General features: G+C 49.0%; 1 protein-coding gene across 1 annotated transcript in view; it reads left to right on the top strand.

The window, feature by feature from the left end:
- The window catches only part of IGFBP2 (insulin like growth factor binding protein 2), a gene marked incomplete at its 5' end in the record, with an annotated part of 58560 nt that extends 43183 nt beyond the window's left edge, over positions 1-15377 (top strand). The window contains 3 exons of the mRNA XM_027636568.1: positions 9471-9694; positions 11140-11280; positions 13504-15377. Of these exons, the coding sequence (XP_027492369.1) occupies positions 9471-9694; positions 11140-11280; positions 13504-13671 (533 nt within the window). The remainder of the gene's footprint in view (positions 1-9470; positions 9695-11139; positions 11281-13503) is intronic.
- Between the last annotated feature and the right edge of the window lie 6810 nt (positions 15378-22187).

The following is a 22187-nucleotide window of genomic DNA, read 5'->3' as shown; positions in this document are numbered from 1 at the left end:
AGGAGGGAAGGATAATGGCTGTGAGTGCTAGAGGCAGCCGGGAGATTCTGGTGGGTGGAAAAAACTCAAATTACAGCAGATACTGCCTCTTTTCACCTATAGTTCAGTGTTCTGGTTTTATTTGGAGGCACTTGTGCTTTGTCCCTGGGAAATGCAGGTTTTGAGAAAAAGCAAACACACAGTTGGTTTTGAGGGTTGGTGCATGGCTCAGGGGCTGCACAGGGACAGTGGGTCCAGCAGACCTCGAGGTGACACTGGTGGTAATTGTTGGGCTCTGGCAGGGCTTCTGAGAAGATAGGAAGGAATTACCGTAATAATAGCGTGTTTTGAAAAAAGCAGACTTTGAGGAAATGTGCAGTGAGATTTGGGTGGGTGGTTAGGGGAGCCTTGGACTGAGCTGCCGTCTGGAAAATTGACTGTGGAAAAGTGAGATGTTATTTAAAGACTAGTAGTATAAATGACTGAAGTTCATTCCATTTGTGTGCATAATAACTAGAGAAGCCAATGTGGCTGAGAAGGGAGCGGAGCAATACCAGAGGTAGATGAGAGATGGCTCTCACTGGCAGAGTGGGGCACTGCTCTGACCTTTTAGGGATTTTAAGTATTTTTTATTTTATGTTTGTGTTGTTGTGTTATGGTTTGGTTTGGTCTTTTTCTTTCCTTCCTGATTTTGAGGCTTTTTGACCTTTCTTCAGGGTGAAAGGTCAGACTTTTGGCTGTGCTTTGTGCAGCCTTCCCAGGCGGTGCACTACTCTACCACAGGCTCCTCTGGTCATGGTGCATCCAGAGCCATTTCCCCACCAGCCACTGATCTTGATGGGGGTTGTAAACAGGCATCAAAGGGCACAGTTGGGCTTCCAGAGACAGAGGACACCTTTTTGATGAGCTAAACCATCCTTGAGGAGCCAGAACAGACAGAGGGCATTGCCAGGAAAAAACACAGACTATCTCCCTTTACTTCTGATGTGAAAGAACTTACAAACTTTCTCAGCCCAAGTCTCCTTGGAGCACGATGTCTTCTATTTGGCTAAAGCACCCTATCCAAGAGACATGTGGGTCTGAAGACCCAGATGGACAGATGTGAGCACTTCCTCTAGTAGCACATCTTTCCTTTGTGCAGATTCAAACTGATTTTTGACAGTCTGTCTCCAGCTAACATGGTGTTTGCTTGTTGCTGCCTGCACCTAGAAAAATAATAATTTTAAAATAGGAGAATAGTCTGAAAAAGTCCTGTATATTCTGATTTTTCCAAAATGTGCTAGGAAGGCAGAAATGTTTAGTGTGAATTCAGAGGAGCATTTCTTGCTTGTGATTGTGTGTCCATCAGATCATAAGTCCTTCACCAGCCCTTCCTGGCAGGCTGCAGAGCCTCATATCTGGGAATCAGCCCTGTTGAGATTCACAGCTCCTGTAATTCTGCCAGCCTCTGGCTCTCTTGCAGGAAAGAGAGGTGCAGCAGCTCAATGCTAAACAGAGATCATCTAGATAATAGTTAACATGCAGGCACCTTCATGGAGGCTGTGGTCAGAAAACCTCTTCTGTGCTTGCGTGGTCTAGACTGTGGGATGCAAAAGCCCCAGTGAATTTGGGCTTGGGGTCAGAGATGAGCCCATGTTTCCACTGGGAAAATAAAGGTAATTCAAATACAGCAGTAAAACCTGTAGGAAATGAATGAGGTGGTTTTGTGGCCTGGTTTCATTCTGGAGATTCGTAGGAGTTGTGGATTTAGGAGCCAAGCTTATACTAGAAGTTGGTGTAGGCATTTTGGGGTGCTTGGGGCACTGAAGACCACACAAATGCATGTGAGTGACTGGGGAAAGAGAGCAGACACTTGGCCTGGTAAGATTAATGGTTTGTTTCGTTCAGGAAGAAGCCCCTAATGACTAAGTAGTAGCTACTCTGGGGAATTTACAGATGGGGTCAATGTCGAATTGGGAAGCTGCAGTGCAATTAATTTAAGCTTTGAAAGTGTTTTCAAGTTAGTTCATTTGGTTCTGCTGGGAAGGTTGCAGCTTTGCAGAGGGCTAATCAGAGGAGTGTGTTGAAAGGGCTGAGATATGGTTCACTAGCAAGGGGGAATGCTTTTATGGTGGCAGGGAGCTTGGAGAGTCTCACTCAGTAAAACCTTCCAAACATGTTAAGGGCTTTCCCCTAAGCAAGCTGCCTTCACATGTGTTGAGGTTAAGCACAGGCACAAAACCACTGTCATCAGCTGTGAGATGAGACCCTTTGGCTCCTCAGCTTCAGCATTTAGGTGAGTCTGGAGAGCCTCTATTGTAGGTGCACACTGGGATGCTCAGCAGCCTCATGCTCAGGAGAAGTGGTGAAAGAAAAGCAGGATTGCAAATAGAAGTTCAGTAAATGAGGGGACTTGAAACATTCCCCCGCATTTTTGAGGGTCCTGAACAGCATTTTCACTTGGCACACAGTGAACAGCTGGTGCGGGAGGGAGCAGGATGTTGCAAGCAACAGTGGAGGCTCACTGCTGCCAGGAGGAGGACTGGAGCAGACCTTCCCCAGTGGTGGTTTGTGCTTCACTGTGTCTGCACAGAGTGGGCTGATAATGTGCTACACGGCCCGTCAGTCAAATTGTTTGGAAAGAAAGCTAACAAAACAAACCCTGCTGTTTTATCTCTCTTCAGCTTGGTTGTGCATTTTCATGAAATGGTGGAAACTTACTATTTTTGAGAATTGTGTTCCTCTTTGAGATGCAGTTGGCATTTGCTGACGTGTTTGTAGATATATTGAGAGGTGGAGGGGGAAGAGAACTAATAGAGAGGCAGTCATGCAAACATACGCACATGCAAAAACACATAGAGGCAAGCTGTGTAATTGCACAAGTTCTGTATCCTTGGGAAACCGGTCTACAAATATGGTTTAAAAAAAAAAAAAAAGGACTGTTTGAAATAAAGCCTGGTGGAAGGGACATTTCAGTTCCTCTCCTTTCCTCATCTGACATCAGCGCCATGTCAATATTGCTTCTGTGGTTGCTCGGTGCCAGAGGAGTTTGTGTGCAGAGTGGCACAGGTGTGCTAAAGGGTACTGGGCAGTGGTAAGAGGTTTTTCTCTGACTTTGGACCTACGTGGATGAAGGAGGGAAAGCTGAGCTCTCCAGCCACCAGGAATAGGCAGAGAAAAGAGACCAAAGCAGACTGCTGAAAGCTGTGCTGCCCTGAGTCAGTGTCCCTGGCACTTTGGAAGAGCATAAAGCATTTCCTGCAGGATGACTGAGTCAAAGGGAAGCACTGGGTGCCCCTTGGATCACCCCTCCGTGCCAGCTGCTCAGGGCAGGGACAGGAGCTTGCTAAGCAACCCCTGGCCAGAACATGCCGTTCCTCCCCAGTCCTGCCCTCCCTGCTGGTAGAGATGGGCTGAAAAGATCTCATGACAAAAAAAAAAGGGTGTTTGCAGAGCCCTAGGGCTCTTGGCCCCAGGGAATCTCAGAGTGCTTTGTGGACAGCTTATCACAGAGGTAAAACAAGCTCTTAGAGACCAATGCAGGAATTTTCTGGCTGTGGTGTGCAATTCCTCGCTGTTACTGAGCAAGTTGGCTTGAAGAAATAACCCTGGAAATGCAGGCAGGCAGAGGGTCCCGGGAACTGACCTGAGGAGTGCTTCAGCAGGCAGAGATTGTCTGAGCTGATCTGTGCTTCATGGAAGCCTGTGTTTCAGAGAGATTTGAAAGACTAGCCTTCCTGCGAGTCCTCCCGAAAGCTGGATGGCACAGACACTTCTGGGCTACCCAGTAATGCTGGTTGTATGCCTTTGCTACCAAATCAATGGTTTAAACATCCACATGTTGCCTGTGCAGAACTGGATGAAACTTAAGCAGAACAGACTTCTGGCTGAGGAAAGGGGAGCTGGAGGTAGTATGAGGGCTCCCTGTAGTTGAATCCAGAAGGGATTGTGTATGGGGTTTCCCTGTTTAGGACTGTTAATGGCTATTAAACCCAATCTAGATGAAATACCTTTGGTTCCTGAACTGCTGATGGGCAGGAGGAGAGACGGAGAAGAATTTCTCTGTAATTGTGTCCTTTCTTCTTCTCCTCCCCTGAGCATCCATGGTTGGCCTCTGTGAGAGATGATGTTCCAGGGTGGAGGTGATTCTTCTCTGCTCTGTGTCCCGTCTCCCACTGCCCCCTCTCTTACAGAGCCCATTACTCATGCTCCCTCTGTGGCATTCCCTGTTGCACCTTTGTGCAAAGGGAAGAGTGAAACTTGAGTGGGTGTTTGGTTTCAGTTGCATCCAGAGTGGCTTGATTATGCTTGTGGCCAGAGCACCTACCACATTTTCCCTCTGCCACCACCTGAGCAGTGATGGATGCTGTGCTGTGGCTCAGTGCTTTGCAGTTTGCCAGTGATAATTGGCAAACCCTGGGTCCTTTTGGGCTAGGCTGGGCCAGAGGACTTTGGGGGGGACTTTGTTCTTGGCAACTCCTGCTGTGATGAAATTGCAATGCCAGTAAAAAGTAAATTTTTACTGGTATTTTAAAAATTATTATTATTTTTATTATTTATTAGTTTTTATTACTATATTATTATTATATTATTATTTTTTCTATTTTTAAACAGTAAAGCAAACTTCTTTTGAGGTATCTGAGCTCCAGGTCAACAGCATACATACTAGAGCTGTTGCACAAGAACCTTTGCCCAGGCTTCTTCTAGAAGTACTTTGCAGACTGATGAAGCAGAGGTCACCGGGGCTGTGGTCAGGGTTTGTCTGTTCCTTCCCCACCTTTCCTATATATGAAAGGTCAAGTTTAAAGGCTCAGTTTGCTCTCTGGCTGCAGAGGACAAGTGCTGGGTTCCTGTCAGCCTGGGACAGGCAGCTCTGCTCCTTATAATAAAAGCAAAGCAAAACCCAGAACAGGCACTTAAATTATCCTGAAATGGTAGAACTTGTGGATGCAAGAAGCTAAAAGTGTTGGGAGGGGGTGAAAGACAAAACCAAACCTAGATAACACTGACACCCCTGCTCAGGGTGAGAAATCTCTCCATGGAGGGATGCTTCATTCCTACAGCCCCAGCTGTGCTCATTCCTGTGTATGGTGCAGTGCCAGTCCAGGACTTGGGCTCCTGGATTTGCCCATTTGCTCCTCACATGGTTTTGGGCAGCACTCTCAAGTTTTTCAGAAGGAAAGTGCTGGCCAGTGGAGGCTGAGGTTGCTGCCAGAGGGAGATGTAAACCCTGTCCGGCCCAGGACACAGTTGGAACCCTCAGTTAGTGGGGCTTCAGTCAGGGGTGTTGAAGGCCACTTGGTGGAGCTTTTTGTGGGTCTGGGACCTTAAACGCTATGCAAACACCCTGGGCAGATAAGCAAATGCACGTGAAACCCTTTGGGCAAGCTGTCGATGAAGGAAAGCAAGTGCAGAGAGAGAGCAGTGTTGGGGAGGGTGCCTGTGGTCCTTGGCATGATGCATGCTCCCCGTGATACAGGCTGGCCCTCCCGTGCTAAGTGAGTGCTACTGGCTTGATCCTGTCCCACAGACCAGATACACTCCAGGGCCCTTCAAAGGGATAAAGATATATTTTTAACCTGAGGCAGCTGTCGGGTTTTTTTGTGTGGTACTTTTTTTTTCTTGTAGCTCTGGAAGTGGCAGGTTGTTTTTCAGCCCTTCTGTTTCTCAGCTGTCTCGTCAGAGGTGTCTGGAGGTCTCAAACCTGATTCCCGAAAATTTCAGAAGTGGAAATTGGTAGCCGCTTTTGAAAATGTTGGCGAGACTGTGCAGCTTCCTACAGACATAAGCTGATGGCCATTTGAACACACTTTTTCCTCAGCCAAGTCCTCGCCCCATTGAAGCCAATGGGAATTTTCCTTGAAAAAGGCCATAAAGAAATCATTTTCTTGGCAAGGAGAGAGGTGTTTCATGGGCTCAGCATCAGTGTTCAGGAGAACTTCAGCTATCTGCTTAGATTCCTGCCACACTTGTCCCACCCTGCACAAAGCTCTCTACCTTTTGATCCAAAATAGCACAGGAGATGTTTTCCACATGCCATAGGAAAATGGAAGAACTATAAAACATAATTGTTTTGGAGTTTGGCACCACTCCCTTACAGATATATTTAGTGTGAACTGAAATGGGTCAGCAAAAAGGCATTAGCCAGGATGACAAACAGATTAGGGTTGTGTATCTTGAGGCAATTGCATACCTGCCCATCCCATGCCGGTAGGATTGGCGGTTGTCTTCATTATTTCATGGGTAGTCATAAGCAAGCATGCATGACTTGCAGCTTTTGGGCACCATTAAAAAGCATTATCTGGCTGTAAGAGATGTTTGGTTTGCAGCATGCTCTGTGTTCTCCTGACCTTGAGTCTTGATCTCTCTGCTACTCAGCCCATTTGCTCTTTGAAATGTGGTCCATCACACCTGATTCTCAGACTCCTCCTGTGCACACAGTTTGTCCTGAAGGAAATGCTGGTGCTTTGCACATGGGGGCCAACCTCTTCTGTCTCAACTCCCTTCCCCTGTGATTGAGCCACCCCTGGAACCCTCAGGTCAGGAGAGCTTCTCCTAAGAGCAGCACCGGATTTGGGAGAGGAGAAAGCTGTGATGGGTCTCTGGCATCAGCCCCAGGTGAACCGGTCCAGCTTGGCAGCAGGATGAGGGCAGGGCTCACCATGGCTGACTTGGAGAGGAGAGCTTGCAGTCAATAGCAGCTAGACCTTCCTGGCCTCTGATCCAGTCTTGCTCCTGTGATGGTGCCTGGGGAGCCAAGAGCAATCTCTGCCATCCCTGGGTGTGTTCATGCACATCGGCTTGCACACTCCACTCCCATCGGTGGTTTTCTTTGGGCTGGTATTTGTTAGCATTGGAAAGTGAGAAAAATGAACAAAAATATTATCAGAAGCAGGTTTTGTGAATGAATCAGCTGACAAGAGGCTTACCAGCTCGCCTGCATTTACTAGCACAGTGCTTATTTGGGCAGATGTCTATGTATTTTAGTTGGAGGCAGGAAGGAGCAAGAATCAATGGGGGAAGGCACCACTTCCAGTTTGCTGCTTTTCTGTCAGTTTGTACCATCATTTTTCTGAATGAAGCAGGAGACTGAAATGTGTCTGAGAAGCTGCCCTGTTGCTGTGCTTATTGTGCTGTTGCTGACAACTTGGTGAGACACCAAGAGGAGCACAAAAGATGTCGGAAGGCTAAAACTCTCTCAAGCAGCTCATTGAGGATCAGGGCCTGGCCAGCCTTGCCCATCTCTTCATGGTGCTCTTTTTATTTGATCCTCTCTAAAGGCGGCCTCATGGCCTTCTCTCTTCTCACTATGTGTTTCTAATTAGTGGGGAGACTGGTGTATAAACAGAAGATTCCTGCTCAAAATATTGCTTGTCTGTCTCCTAGGATGATGGCCAGATGGCAATCATCAGGCAGCAGCCTAGACTTTGAGCTCGCCCATCTGGCTATCAAACCTGGTCTCGGTTCTCATCTGGAACCAATACTGAGGAAAGTGATGGGCTTTGCCAGATTGGTTTTGCCCCATGTTTGCTTTTCAGTTGCTACCTAAGCAGCTAAAAGCCTACAGACCAAATATATTTAGTATTTCTGGAAGTGGGATGATCCCAGTATTGGGATATCTGAGGCCAAAATGGTGAAGAAGTTGAAGAAGATATTGGACAAATCCATTGAGGGATGGGTCTGTTGGTGGCTTTTAAATCCAGTGGGTCAGATGCAGTCTCCAACCATGAAAGTGCTTTTACTGCTGGTCTGCAGCACAAATTGGGAATGGTCCTTCTGTTGTGTCCCCTAGCAGCTGCTGATGGTCTCTCATGAATGGCATGCTAGGCTGGAGGGGCTCTTCGATCCAGCCCACTTGGGCCATCTTGCCATCAAGCAGCTGAGTAAGTTCAGACAAAACTCTTCTTGCAGTTTCTCCTTTATGAGCTTGGGGTTGTAATATCTGAAAAGAGCTTAAAAACCTGTGGCAGAAATAAAACACTTGCTATTATGATTTTTCACTCTCTGTCATGACAGTAGAGTGACAAAACATCCTGATGCAGATTCTGAAAAAAGGAAATGTTAACATCTGTAAATGCTCTGCATGCTTGGTCTTCTGAAAAGCAGAAGAAATCCAGAAATTAAGCATTATTGTGTACACTAAAGCATTGCTTGCCCTGCATCATGCACAGTTTGATGTGATTTCTTTATCTCTATGTGTCTGAGTTCCATAATGCTGGAAAGCTGAAATTGGAGGTGCTGGAAAGAATGCTGATGTTGGGAGGTTGGGTGCTACAGTTCTTGCTTGGAAGATGGTAAAAGACACTTGATGTTTATCATCACCACCAGAACGACCTGGTCTGTCCCCTGGTGTGGTTACCTACGGAGCTGCTGAAGACGTCTTATATAGAGAGATATATACAGACATATATAGCCTGGGTTAGTGCAGTGACAGGTGATGTACATGTGTGGGTTGAATGATAATTTGGGTTCAAAAGGACCTCTCAAGGTCTTGGTCCAAGGCCCAGCCAAACATAGGACCAGCTTCAATATCAAATTCAGTTACAGTGTTAGATGTGCTTGCTTAGCCAGATCAAAGCAGGCAACAAGGAGGGATCAGCTGTCACCTTCTGGGCTTTTGGAGCAAGCAGGAGCAATTGAGATCTGTCCTCATTGCCACTGAAAAGTCTAAAGGGACTGTTGTCTGCAGCTTTGTGACCACTGTGTCCTGCTTTGCCAAGGTTTGCTCTCAGAAATTCCCAGTGAATTGGGAAAATCAGTAAAGTAGAAAGCAGAGGAGATGGAAAAAGTCCAGTGTTTATCCCCAGATTTCTGCTAACCGATTTTGAAATGGCTGAACTAGCTGGGGATCTTGTGGCTTGCAACAGTGGCAAAGATGAGACTGTTCCACTGTCAGCAGAAATGGCCAAATGCAGAAGTAGGTAGAAGCTAAATGAGTAACATAGTGTATGACACACAGTGGGAAAAATGGTATGGCAAGGACAATCACTGAAATGGCAGGATCTCCAAGGGAAATTAAGGTGGCCATAGAACAGAAGGAAGGTATTTTTGAAAGCAGCATTGAGAATTTATTTTAGCACTTGAATATTGGGTAAGTATTCCTGGAGATACTCTGAGGGATGATAGATGGACTCAAGGTATTGTTAATAATCACTGTGGTTTTAAGTTTTGGAGCTGAAGTACACTTGGCATCCCTAATCCAACTGGACTTGTGATGGGAAAATTACATTCTCGGGAAGTAATTTAGAAGGTCAAAGAAAAACCAGAAAGAACTTCTACAGCAGCGATTTCCTCTGCTTTCTAAACTGTCTTTTAGAGTGGCAATAACTCCAGAATGAAAGGATCTATTCTCACCTTCCAGATGAAAGGGCTAATGCAATTTAAAAGGTTTGCATGCAAAGGTTTTATGGCTTGGTAACCAGCCACATTTGAAAATGATCCAGGGTGGGATGAACACGTGAGAGAGCACCAGACTGAGCTGGACCCTTTCCTTGCCTGCCCTTCTCCTGCAGATAATGGTGATGACCGGTCCGAGAGCATTCTTGCTGAGAACCACGTGGATGGCACTGTGGGGATACTGAGTGGAGCTGGTGGGAGGAAGCCCATGAAGACAGGCATGAAGGAGCTGGCAGTTATGAGGGAGAAGGTGAATGAGCAGCAGCGGCAGATGGGCAAAGTCAGCAAGGCCCATCACAACCATGAAGACTCCAAAAAGTCACGGCTGTCGACGGGCAGGGTGAGAGGGCAGGGGCTGTGGGGGGCTGAGGGGTGCAGCTGTGGGCTCACTGGGAAATGCTGAATGCAAAGCCTTAGTGACATCTGCAGTAAACTGTCTTAAAAAGATTTAAAAAAAAACTGAAAGAAAAAAGCAGGGCAAGGAAAATAAGGAAAAGCAAACATTGGTTTTGGCCTGAAGCTGAGGCTGAACACACCATCTGATGAACTTTGATGTGCTGGTGAGGAGGCATTATTTTCATTGCAGCTTTGCCTCCTGATGGCAGAGCTGGGAAAGGGGGGCTCCTGCTGGCTCGATACCTACCTCTGCAGGGGTGTGGCATGCCCTTTGCCAGTAGACTGCCTTTCTCACACCCTTTTTCCCCTAAGCAAATGCCAGAGATGGCCCAAGGGGATTTGGGAGGGGTAAAGGGGTACTGCTTGCCTGCTGCAGAGCAGCCTCAGTCCAGGTTAGGGGGGCCACAAGCCCCGAGGATGGGCTGTGCGACTGTCTCATAGCAGTGAGAGTGCTCGAAGTTCGTCCCCTTCTTGCCTTCCCTGTCTCTGTGCCCTCCAGTCCTTGGCCGTGGTTTCCCTCTAGTGGGCAGTTTGGTCAAGGCAACTAAATGGGATGGGGATGGGGATGGAGATGGAAATCCACCCCAAAAGGTCCTTATAAACATATAGAGTATTAATATCTGGTGAGCACAGGGACAGAAAGGGACTTTAAAAGATAGTCCTCAATGCCTTCCAAGGAATAGGCAAAACAGAGGTTCAAAATAAGGCGCAAGCACCATCAGCTTTGAGAGCTCCCACACTGCTGCTGCTCCTTTGAGGGGAAAAAAACCCAACACCATCCACTGCAAAAACAGAGATGTGTGGACTCACTTTGGCTCACATCAGGTGTAATTCAACCAGACCGCCTTGGTGGGGAGCCCTGTCCGGAAGCTGCTGTGGAGCAAGAGGGATGCCTCCAGAGGCTAGCTTTGGATACTCTCATTTCCAGGGCTTCCCCTCCACTCCCATGGGGTCTCACATGCTTTGAATTTCACTTCTGGGCCAAAACTGTGCCACAGGTGTGGGAACTCATGAAATCATCGTGGTCTGTCTGGTCTAGCCCTGCTCTGTGTCACTCATCATCACCCATGGGACCCATGGTAGCATCTCTAAGGTTTCTCCTTCTCTGTGTATCCAGGGCTTGGGACCTGGTATTATGTAGGCTCTTGGCCATGTCAGGCACATGGGAGAGACATTCATGTCCACATGTGGCCATGCAGCACTCTGATTTTGGGTGTTTGTAGGTGAAGTCTGTAGCAGGACCCAGTGGCAAACCTGTGTCATGAGGAGGTGCACACAAGTGTTCATCCCTACTGGTGTTTCCACTGGCCAAAGTGTTGACCTTGAATGGTACCATTGCCCTGATTTTTTTTTTTATTTTTTTTTTTCTGCTTTCTGGTCTCTTTTCAGACCCCTTGTCAGCAGGAGCTGGATCAGGTCCTGGAACGCATATCCACTATGCGGCTGCCAGATGAGCGAGGTCCCCTGGAGCACCTCTACTCCCTTCACATCCCCAACTGTGACAAGCATGGCCTGTACAATCTCAAGCAGGTAAGTGGGGGGAGCGGGAGCTCTGGAGCTGACTGTACTCCCAGCAGCAGCCCTTGGCTCTCTGTCTGTCCCCATCGTGTGGAACCACAGAGCACAGGCACAGATCAGGGCTGGGCTGAGACTGCACACACGATATGAGGTGTGGGGTAAACAGCAAATACTGCACATGGCATGAACAGGTTTAGTAGCACCTAGGTGCTGCTGCAGCCATGGGTGCTCAGGTGCATCTGCAGCCATGGGTTCGCAAGTGGAGATGAGATCACGTCCACATGTGGCTGTGGGCAGCCAAGAATCTGTTTAATTCAGAGCCCCTTCTTCCCTACAAGAGCTGCTTATCTGTCCAGGTTTATTTTAATGTACTTTGAGCCAGGTATTGTCCTGGCTGGGCCTTGCTGCAAGAGAAAAGCAGAGAGACTGAATGTTGGCCAATCTTGCAGACAAAGCAGAAAGGACTTCTCCTGGGGTCAGGAAGTTTTATAGTGCACTTTACTGGTTTTCCTCCACAAATCAAGGCTGGTCCCACAGCTGTAGGAGGGATTCCTTCCAGGTGAGGTGGGGCTTGGGGTGCAGTGTGTTTCTGAAGGTATTTATGGGACCCAGAAGGACTCACAGAACTTGTGTGTCTGAATTCTGACTTCTTGGCTTTGTCTGTGCAAAACCACCAGGTGTCAGTGGCTCAGGCATGGGGAAAAAAGTGCCAGGAAAACCAGCAAAACCCTGGCTTGTCCAGAGTTGACTGCAGTTGTGGGAATAGTACTTGGATATGAGGATCCCTTATAGCTGAGCCTTTGGAGGGGACCCCAGAAAACCTGCTCTTTTTGTGGCTGAGCATTTTACTCAGGGCTACTTCCCTTGATCAGGAGCATTAAAAAAAAGTATGATGCTCTGAGATAATCTCCCTCTGTCCCTTCTCTTGTCTCTGTGCCATCTGGACCCTCACCCTCCATCTCCCCCTGAAAAGCCCCATGGGCTGGCTAGATCCTCCAGCATGAGCATACTTGGAAGGGCTGGTTGGAGCAGAGCTGGCAAGTTGCCTGTAGGGAGATGAGCCATGTCTGGGGAATAAGCCTGGACAGTGCAGTGATTCTTTGTGTGCTACGAAAGAGAAGACAGTCTCTGCTGCTTCTTGTCCCTGGGAAATAAGTCAACTTGCACTGAAGGGTGCAGGTGGGTTACACACTGGTCAGATAAAGAGAGAGGACAAAAATTGTTTTCTCTTCTTCCCTGCACCTCCCTGCTTGAGGGCAAACAAGGCAAATGTGAAGTGATACCAATTTCCCTCCATCTAGGAGTTGAGCTCATTTTCATTTGCTGGAAAGCAGACGGCAACAAAAGCATTCCCAGTTGCTCACACCCCCTATGGGCCAGTACTCAGGTGGAGGATGCACTCTCCTGCTTGGGAGGCTTTTTCTTCCTCTCTTTTTGTACTTTTTTATTCCCATGAACAAGGCTGCATTTTGACCTCAGTCCAGCTGCAGAAAATGGCTTAAATTCAGCTTTACGGAGTGCCTACAGAGGTTGGCCTGCTTGGAGTAACCTCTGCAAGTCCCACTACACCCTGTCCAGAAATGTATATGCTGGGTATGGAGGGGTGAGCATCAGATTCAAAGTGCCTGCAGCCCTGCAGGGCAGGAGGTGGATGATAACAATTAGGGCAAGAAACCTTTGTCTAACAGGACTGGGAGGACACAGTCCAGGTCCAGATGCACCATGGTCCCTACCTCCATTCTGGAACAGAGTGAATCCCTGTTTGGAAGTATGTTTAGGTCTGACTGAGGGGGCCTTGATCTGATGTTTCAGTTTGTTTAGCCTAATCTGCAGGTGAGAAGAAGCTCATACAACTCCTCTGTCAGTCTATCCCATCCCTCTTTCCCCTCGGACTCTTGACTCTCTGGGTGCTTTTATCCACAATTGGCAGAAGGTGATGCATTTCAGGGACAGTTGTCCTTGTGGTTCATTAAAATTGGCTTCTTGGTCCTTGGGTCAGCCACTGGGGAAAGAGGTTCAGCCCTCAGCCTGGACTGATGGAGTAACACTGCTGGTGCAGTACAGACCCTGGGCTGTTTGAGTATGGCATCTGTGGATCTTGCCTAAATCCAGACTAGTGGATTTAGGAGAAACCTCAACTCGGCCTGTGTTTGGGCTTTGGGCTAGTGGACCTGGGAAGGGGGTTGTTTTGTCCCTGTCTTTACTCTGATGCCTGCCCTGTCCCTCTTCATGCAGTGCAAGATGTCTGTGAACGGGCAGCGTGGCGAGTGCTGGTGCGTGGACCCCATCCATGGGAAGGTGATCCAGGGTGCACCTACCATCCGCGGGGACCCCGAGTGCCACCTCTTCTACACAGCCCATGAGCAGGAGGACCGGGGAGCACATGCCCTGCGGAGCCAGTAGACAGACATGATCCTGCTGGCTGGAGGTGGCTCACTGTGGCCCCAGTGCTGGATTTTACATGGTTTTCAGCGTGTCTCTTTAGGCTCTGGAAGAGACTGGGGTTGGGTCCTGCGTGCTGCCCTCCTTCCTCAGCTGCCTGATTCCTGGCGAAGGGAGGGATTACGGGAGGGGAAAGGCGGTGGGGGGTTTGCAAGGAGAAGGGACTGCTTTCTTAGTCTTTCACCCAACATAAACCAGAGAACCGGTCTTTTTTGCTCCTCGCCCTGCAGCCCTGCCGTCCCTGCTGCTTCGCGGCATCTTCCTCTACCCTCCAGCACAGAGTGCCCTGACCCCTCCCAGGGGGCAAAACCCCTTGCCATGGGTGGGAGTGAGTGAAAAAAACAAAAGAAAAAACCCAGCCTTTGCTCCTCTTTTTCTCCCTTCCCCAATACCAAAGACTGTAAATACTGTCATCTGCCTCTTGTGTCCTGCTGGTCCCCTGTGTCCCAGCTCAGCCATCTGTCCTGGAACGGGATGTGCGGTAGGAACATACCACCGCAGTTGGGATGTGTTCCCTAAGGAAGCATTGGTGAGGGAAAGGGCTAAAGATGAGACAGCTGCTCACCTCGCCCCCTAAAAACACTCCTGGGTGCTTCCTTTCCTGGTGCTGGGGCACAGCCAACTCCATAGGGACTGGCTTCAGCCACTGGTCCAAGAGCATGGGGCCTTTAGGTGACGACAAAGCTAAATGCTTGTTTTACAAGGGGATTTGAAGGGCTTTTGCTGAGTATTTCTTAGGATCAGCTTATACTGAGGGAGCTAAAATGAACTTGCTGAGGCTGGGTGGAAGGATGCCTGTGTAGATTTAGGATAACAAGCCAGGGAATGTCTCTCTCTTTCTCTCATTCATTTTTTCTTTGTTTCTAGATAGGAAAAAAACAAAACGCATCTAAAACCTGCGCTCCCAAGCAGCTGCCCTTGTCCCTCCATTTTTGCTTGGGACTGGAGCGAGCATCTGCTATTCAGCACATAACTTTTTCTTTTTGTAAGTAAATTACAGTATGTATCTTGCTTCATAAAGGCCCTGACACACACACACACTCCTCTGCCCACATACACATTTGTATTGATGAAATCCAAGTGATTCCAGGTGCTCTGAGAAGTTTTGCGCTGGACATGCTGTTCTGAGGAGAGATGTGTCTCTGCTGTTAATTCACCTGTTGATTTCTTTCTGTACAGAACACACCGATGCTGAGAATAAATAACTTCCCCATTGCCTAAGAAAGGAGATTTTATTATTTACTTCCTTCTCTTTTTTTTTCTTTTTTTTTTTTAAATATGGATACCCTTTGTAGAGCAATTGCAAAAACCCTCTCCTAAGAGTAATAATATTGGGCTTTCTTTAAATGGTTTATTGCTTTTTGCCCTGTTTCTTGGACCCACATTTCAGATCCCAAGTGTGAAGGGCACAGGTGGGCTCTGTAACTTAAAGCCTTTGTGACTTTTTAGAGGTTTGGACATGGCAGTGGAGGAGACAGGGGAAGGACCCCCTTTGGAAAGTCGGGGGGGGGGGGCATATGTGGATGTCTACAAATGGGAGCATGAGAGAAGAAGAAAACACACCTCCATGCGAAACCAAGTAACTGTAAAACTGATGCTACCTGTTTTCTGTTAACATCTGAGGGTGTTCTGCTTTTTCATATAAACCTTGCACATGCTGGCTCTCATCTGCAGTTTGTACTTTCTGTTTTGTTTGGGAATAGGGAAGTTTTCTTATGTGTTTGTCTTTTTCTCTTTTGAAAAAGCTGAGCTGCAGAAAGTTGGAATAAATTAAATGGGATGCCAGAAAATTGTCATCTTCTCCCTCCCCACTGTTCACAGGACATTTCCTTGCCTGATGCATCACACGCAAACTTGGCCCTGTTCATCTTTTGTCCAGGTGGTGTTGCAAACCCCAGGCCTGGCAGGCAGCAATGGGAGTTGAGCTTTTCATGGTTACTGTCCCAAGTTGTATGAGCAGGGAGGAACTGGTGTCACTCATCCTTTGGCCAGCTGTATTCCTGCTACACATGTGGGACCTTGTGAATCTACAAAATGCAACCAGGCCCTTGAATCAGCATCTGACCAGTATTTGTGTGGAGACTCTCTCCCTGCCTGACAGCAGCTAGATTTGGTGGAAAGAGGTGGTTGTGTTCCACTTTGCTGGGTGGAGAGGATGGCATTGTGAATGTCCTGTCCAACAAGATGTTCATGGAGCTTCCTGAGCTGCTGGGTGGCTATGTGAGAGTGGTGATTTCCTGCTCCTTGAGCAGGGAAGCAGCTTTCCAAGGCAAGGTCCCTCCTACCCAGTGCAGGGACCTTGGCAGATGCTTGGGCAAAGGCTGTAAGGACAACTCCCTTGTTGTCTCTCTGCTCTCTCCAGCTTCCCAGCCTTGATATTTCAGGGGCTTCTTGAGCTGATAGTTGCATTCACTCATGCTGTTTCTGAGCTGGCAGATGGGCCTGTCCTCCATGAATCATCCAGGCTCCTTTAGGTGTCTTGCTACAGTTTTGGCCTCCACTGTTTCCATGGAGGACACTCCCAAGGACTCTCCCCTTTGCTAGCACAAGGAGAGCAAAATCTGAGCTGGCCAGAAAGCTGACTATAGTGTTTCCAAGTGAAGCCTTTTCCCAGAACAGGCTGTTGGGAAGGTGCAGGGAGGTTTGAGCTGTGTGTGGGACCAGAGTTTGGTTGAGCTGCTTCACCCACAGGGCTGTGGAGGCAGGTCCCTTGAAGGTCCTGCACCTTCTCCCAGGGTGAGAAGTGCTGCCAAAGGGAGTGTGACAGCACAGCTTGGTGCCTGGGGCACCACAGGGAGGCAAAGAATAACTAATAATAATAATAATAAAACTTCACACTACATTCAATTAAAATTGCAGCATTGAAGGAGAGGCCCCATGTGGCCCTGACATCTAGCATCCAGGTGGCTGTGGTTTCCCTTTGGCCTCCGCAAAGGGAAGCAAAACCACTGGGCTGTTTCCCCTTTTTTTTATTTTCCACCCCCTGCCAGGAGGTTGAGTGAGACTGACACATGCTGAGAGGCTGGGCAATTTTGGGGAGCACCAGGAAAATGCCTGGGGGGCAGTAGGTTGCAGGGGAGGGGAAGAGGACAGGCAGGATGTGGGGTAGCTGAAGGTAGATCAGGTGATGCTGGGGGTGGAGGGGATGCCAAGTGCACTGTAGGGCACAAGGGACCTCCTGGCCAGGTGCTTCCCGGAGAAGTCTGAAGGCAACAGAGATGCCTGAGCCCAGCCATGCCAGGGGCCACCCTCAACTTCAGGGGCTGGAGGTGAACAAACAGGAGCCCGCAATCCAGCAAAGGGTCCTTGCAACTGGCCAGGCACCTTACAGAGGGGCAGAGGGAGACAACAGTAAGGTGAAAGGAGCAAAAAACTTCTGGTTAGGCTTCCTTAGGGTTGTGATATGAACTTAATGTCTGCATATGTCTGTGCATGGGTTTGATGGTTGTCACTGCTTTGGGGTTTCATCTGGGCCGGATTTGCGCCATCTGCCTTATGGGGCACGAGGTCTGGCATTAGGACTGTGCCAGCTGCATGCAGGAGTCTAGCTGAAACCCCAGCAGCTGTGGTGTATGCACACAGAGGTATCTACACTGGCAAGTGAATATTTTCTTAGAGTGGTTTGGGTTGGAAGGGACCTTAAAGATCATACAGTTCCAACCCCCATCCCGCTAGACCAGGGTGCGCGAATGGCGCAGGCAGCGGCGGCACCTCGTGGCAGCTGCGGCACCGCGCAGCTCCTGCCCCATGAGGTGCAGGCTCAGCCTTGTGGGGTGTCCATCGGGGATGGGGGGACTGTGCCAGCACCAGGTGGTGCAGATAGGACGGAGGATGCATGTTAGTGCAGCCCTGACAACCCACGGTGGGGATGGTTTTGCCTCCCACCCTGCTCTGGGCATGTGAGGATGATGCTGGGCAGTTGAATGGAGGGGAAGAGGGGCACAGAAGGAGGGGGAGATAAGGGGGTGAGTGGGCTGTGGGGGCAGTGGGGGAGGGTCAGATCTGGCACTGGGGAGGGCATGGGATAGTAGGAAGAGCCACCAAGGGCTACCACAAGGTGATGACTATAGCCTGGCTGGGCTGCCCCAGGGATGCTCCTGCACACTGGGATAAATCTTCCAGCGGCCCAGTGAGGTCTGAGGCTCAAACATCACATCTGATCCGAAGCTGTGGGGCTCAGTTTGCGATAGCATTTAGGAGCTTAACATCACTGGTTGCCAGGTACTTTCTCCTGGTAAGCTTGCTGAATGTGCATGCTGTGCCCCACCGCCACATTCATGCAAAGAAAATTCTAAAAAAAATAGGGTAGCTCTGCTTTTATGATGCTCTAAACTCAAACCTGCAATTTTACTGCTCATCTAGCTTTTGATACTGGTATCAAAAGCTCTTCTAAACCGTTGTGTCCATTTTGCCCCATGCCTTGTACCTCCCCAGGCACCCCCATGGAGCTGGATGAGCCCCCCAGAGGGCCCAACACCACCCGAGCTGTGGAATGCTTGGGGCTGGAGCAGCTCACTGGCAGGCCCCAGCACACACATGCTCCACAAGGGTCAGGCAGAAGCTAACTGAATGCATAACTTTATTAAATAAATGCTTTGTCATGAGAAAAGACAAAGATCAAAGAGTAACATAAATTATAAGTTGAATAAATAGTATACAGCAATCTTCACTTTTTAATAAAATGTGAGATTTTTTTTTTTTTAAGTACAAAATGCTAAACAGAGCATTAAGCTCTTCTTCCATTGTCAGTTTTTCACAAACTGCTTTTTTTTTTCCCACCAGTAAGATTATGAGTATTTCTTGTTTACTGGAAAAAAAACCAAAACAACAAAAACAAAACAAAAACGAAACAACAGAGCTACCGTATGTATGTAAAGCTATAAAAAGCTACCGTAAAATGTGTAGTGAGTATTGCTTAAAGATAAAAACCAGGCAGGAAACTCGGAATCTGGTGTGTTTTTAACAAGTGTGTTACAATGGTGGGTAATGTAAGCGGTGACATCTGTCCCAGTGGCAGTGGCAGGGGGCTGGTGGGGCTGGGGAGGGGGGCACAGTAGGCAGGGCTCCTAGCCAGGGCCAGGACAGGGGTCTGGAAGCGAGGTGAACTGTTGGTTGTTAAATATACAATGCTCCATTTGGGGGGGAAAAAAAATCGACAACAACAAAAAACCCAAACCAACAGCAAAAAAGTTTTCATGGGGAAGGCGGAGAAAAAGGGAAGGGGGGAGAGAGCGGAGAAATAGTGCAAAATGCTCTTGTACTAGTGGTTTTCGAAGTCCACTGCAGTACAGACAAGGGGTAGCCCAGCTGCTGAGCGCTGCTTCGTGGGCAGACGTGGTGAAAGGGCTGTCCTGACCCCTGCGCCATCCTTGTCCTCTCCTTCCCAGCCTGCATCCTAGATACTGGCATGGGCTTGGCTCAGATACTGTAGCTGGAGACCCCTGAGCCTCACACTTCCCCCTGATGCATGAATTGCCATCATCTCCCCATGTGCCTCAACTCCCCACACTCCCCAGCCCCCAGATCTACCCCTTTTGGTTTTCTCACCCTAAATGCCAAAGGGTGCTGCTGGGTGCTGAGAATAGGAGCACCTCGTCACTGCCAACCCAGGGGGTGATCAACCCCTTCTGAAGTCACTTGTATCCCCAGCCTGACCCAAACTCCAACCCCAGTCCTAAATATTAGTGCAGCCTACAAACAGCCTCGTCCTGCTGGGGATCCTTGAGGGAGTGGGCAGCCAGGGGAGTCGCTTGGTGCTCCATCCCAGGAGCCAAGGTGATTTGGGGAGGCAGGAGTGGTGCAGCCCAGACTTCCATCCTCCTCCCTCCAGGCTGGTGTGGACAGGACAGGCAGTGCTGTCCCAGCATGGGATGTGCAGGGGTGAAGGAGGCTGCGTGGGATAGATTTTGGTGCTGTGGGCTTGTGGGGCCATGTAGACTTGCTCTTGTAGGGAGAGGTCGGGGAATCATCCTGTGTCCCCCTCCCAGTGTCATTGTAGTGGCCTTGTCATGACACCACCCTGAGGCCCTGTGAGCTGACCCTCACCCTGCAAAAGCATCTTCCCCAAAAGACAAGGTCCATAGGAAGCTGCATCCCTCTGCCTGTTCCCATCCCACCCTGGTGGCACGTCTCCTTTCTCTGCAGCCAAAGGCTTTCAAGTTTTGGGAAATTAAACAACAAAACAAACAAACAAAAAAGCAAGAAAGAGGAAGAGAGAAGGAAAGAAGGGTCTTGCGAAGGTGGTACTGGCCTGTAACAGTCAGGAAGTTTTGCACGGGGATCAGCAAGCAAACAGGGGTCCTTGTGGTTGGCACAAGTTCCTCCTCCTCCTCCTGTCTTCACCCCACTTTCACCCCACCATCCTGGTTAAATCAACCTTACTCCACCAGCCCTGCAGAGCCCAGAAAGGTCCCTCCCTGCCTCGGCCACAACACCCGCCATTCTCCCCTCCAGCAACACAGCGGTTATCCTGCTCCAGCAGGCTTTTCTGGGGGGCAGATCTGCATTTGGTGACACACTTTGTTCTTTTAAGCAAGGGAAAGTCCTTTGTCCCCAGGTCCAAACATGCTCCGTTGGGTCTCTGTGGAAGTCCATCGGCAAAATTCTCCCCCACTGTAACTTTGAGGGAAATAACCACAGGTGTCCAGTTCTGCCCTTGATTGGGGCAAGTGTCCTGGTGGGGGGCCCCGGGGCTGCTTAGGGGAATGATGACATGTCATGGGAGGCTATAAGGGCTCCCAACCTGTGGTGGTAAGAAGCCTTCACCAGAACCCCTTGGCACTGAATCCCCCTTGTCCATCCCCACTGGTGGGAACCTGGTGGTGCTGTGGACCTCCTTTTTTCTCTGCCCAGGTTCAGGAACCTCAAAGGGTCTTTGGGGGTGCAGGAACCTTCCCCCTGAGATCAGTTGTGTCCTTTGGCCAGCTCCAGCTGTGGCAGTGGGATGTGGTTCCTGGTGGGTGTGTGTTTGCCCACTGGGACCACAGCACCCAGACCCCACCTTTCCTTCCTTCCTTCCCTTCGCTGCAGGATCTCCTCCCAGCACCAGCATCGTGGAGACCCTTGTCATGGAGAAGCAAGAGGCAACAGTTCCAAAACTGAACGTAAAAGTTAAAAACACCAAATAAGTCAAGAAGGCAGATGAGGGCTGTCCCACCATGCCTGAGGCAGTGGGTCTCCGTGGTGTGGTGGCTGCTGTCACTCAACAAGGAGCTGGGTCCCAGATTAAAGGCAAGGGCCCATCATAGGATCTTACTGCAGGGTGGTGGGAATCAACCATGGCAACATGAGCAGTATCCTCAAAGTGGAAGGATGTAGACTGGCATTTTCCTACCCACAGGGAAAGGTATAAACCAGCCTTAACAAAAAACCATGATCAAATAAAATGGAGGTTTGGTTGGTTTTTTTTCCCCTGGAGCAAACCACATTTTTGGCTGTGGGAAAAAAAAAAAAGTCTCCATAGTCATCTTTGTGGTGGCAAAGCGTGGTGAAGAGTTTTAGCCCAGATCTCCCTGTCCCCATGTAGGGATACTTCAGTCTGGACAGCGACAGAGTAACAGCAGGGTCGTCTGGGATGCAGCCCTCAGTGTTGATGGGGCCCTGATCCCACAGGCACTGATGGTCCTCCGTAACTCTGCTCCTGTGCTTAGTCCAGCAGGTTATTATTAGTTTTTGGGAGGGGCAGCATTTCTTCCCCTGATTACATATTACATTGAAACCTCCAGATTGCAGGTTTCAAGGTGAAGTTTCGCAAGGAGGAAAAGCCATGTCAATGCACACACACACTCATACACATGCACGCAGGTGACAAACGCTTCCACACCTAGATGGACAACGGTCATAGTCCTGCTTGTCCAAAATGATTTCTGACCTTCCATTCGAGAAGAACAGAATATATTTCCTTTTTGGATGATTTTTTTTGAAGTCCACAAATACTTTTTGGGGGTATTTGTGCCGTTGCAGGACCTGTGTTTCCCTCCCCAGCTCATCTCCAGACACGAAGCCAGCAATCTCACGCCTCCTCCTGATGTGTTGAAATCTGCCTGGATTGGGGGGCAGTCATTTGAGATGGAAATCAAATTGACTTGAGTGAGTCCCAACAGTGTGGGGAGGACACTCCGGAGGACTGCAAGGGGAGTGCTGGTGGCCGCAAGGTTTTCTCTCAAGACCCTTTAGAAATCAACTAGCTAAGATGAAAAAAAAAAAAAATTAAAAATGAACCTGCCCAAAACCCGTACTGGAAATTCACCAACTCGGAGAGCTTCCTACATCAGGGTGACCTCTGCTTGTGGCAGAGGGGCACAGGCGGCATTAGGGAGAGGTGAGGAACGGCAGAGAGGCTGCGGCTGGTTTGTCTCTGGCTCTATCCTTTCCTTATTGAGTCCTTGTCAAGAGGCTGCAATAGATTCCGAGTCCTCAGTTTCTTCAGGGTTTTCTTTTCTTTTCTTTTCTTTTCTTTTCTTTTCTTTTCTTTTCTT

This window comes from Corapipo altera, unplaced genomic scaffold (genome assembly GCF_003945725.1).
Source record: "Corapipo altera isolate COAL_440 unplaced genomic scaffold, ASM394572v1 45, whole genome shotgun sequence".
In the NCBI taxonomy this organism is placed as follows: Eukaryota; Metazoa; Chordata; class Aves; order Passeriformes; family Pipridae; genus Corapipo; species Corapipo altera.
The sequence above is the reverse complement of the archived record's forward strand: the minus strand, read 5'-3'. Positions and strand labels throughout refer to the sequence as shown.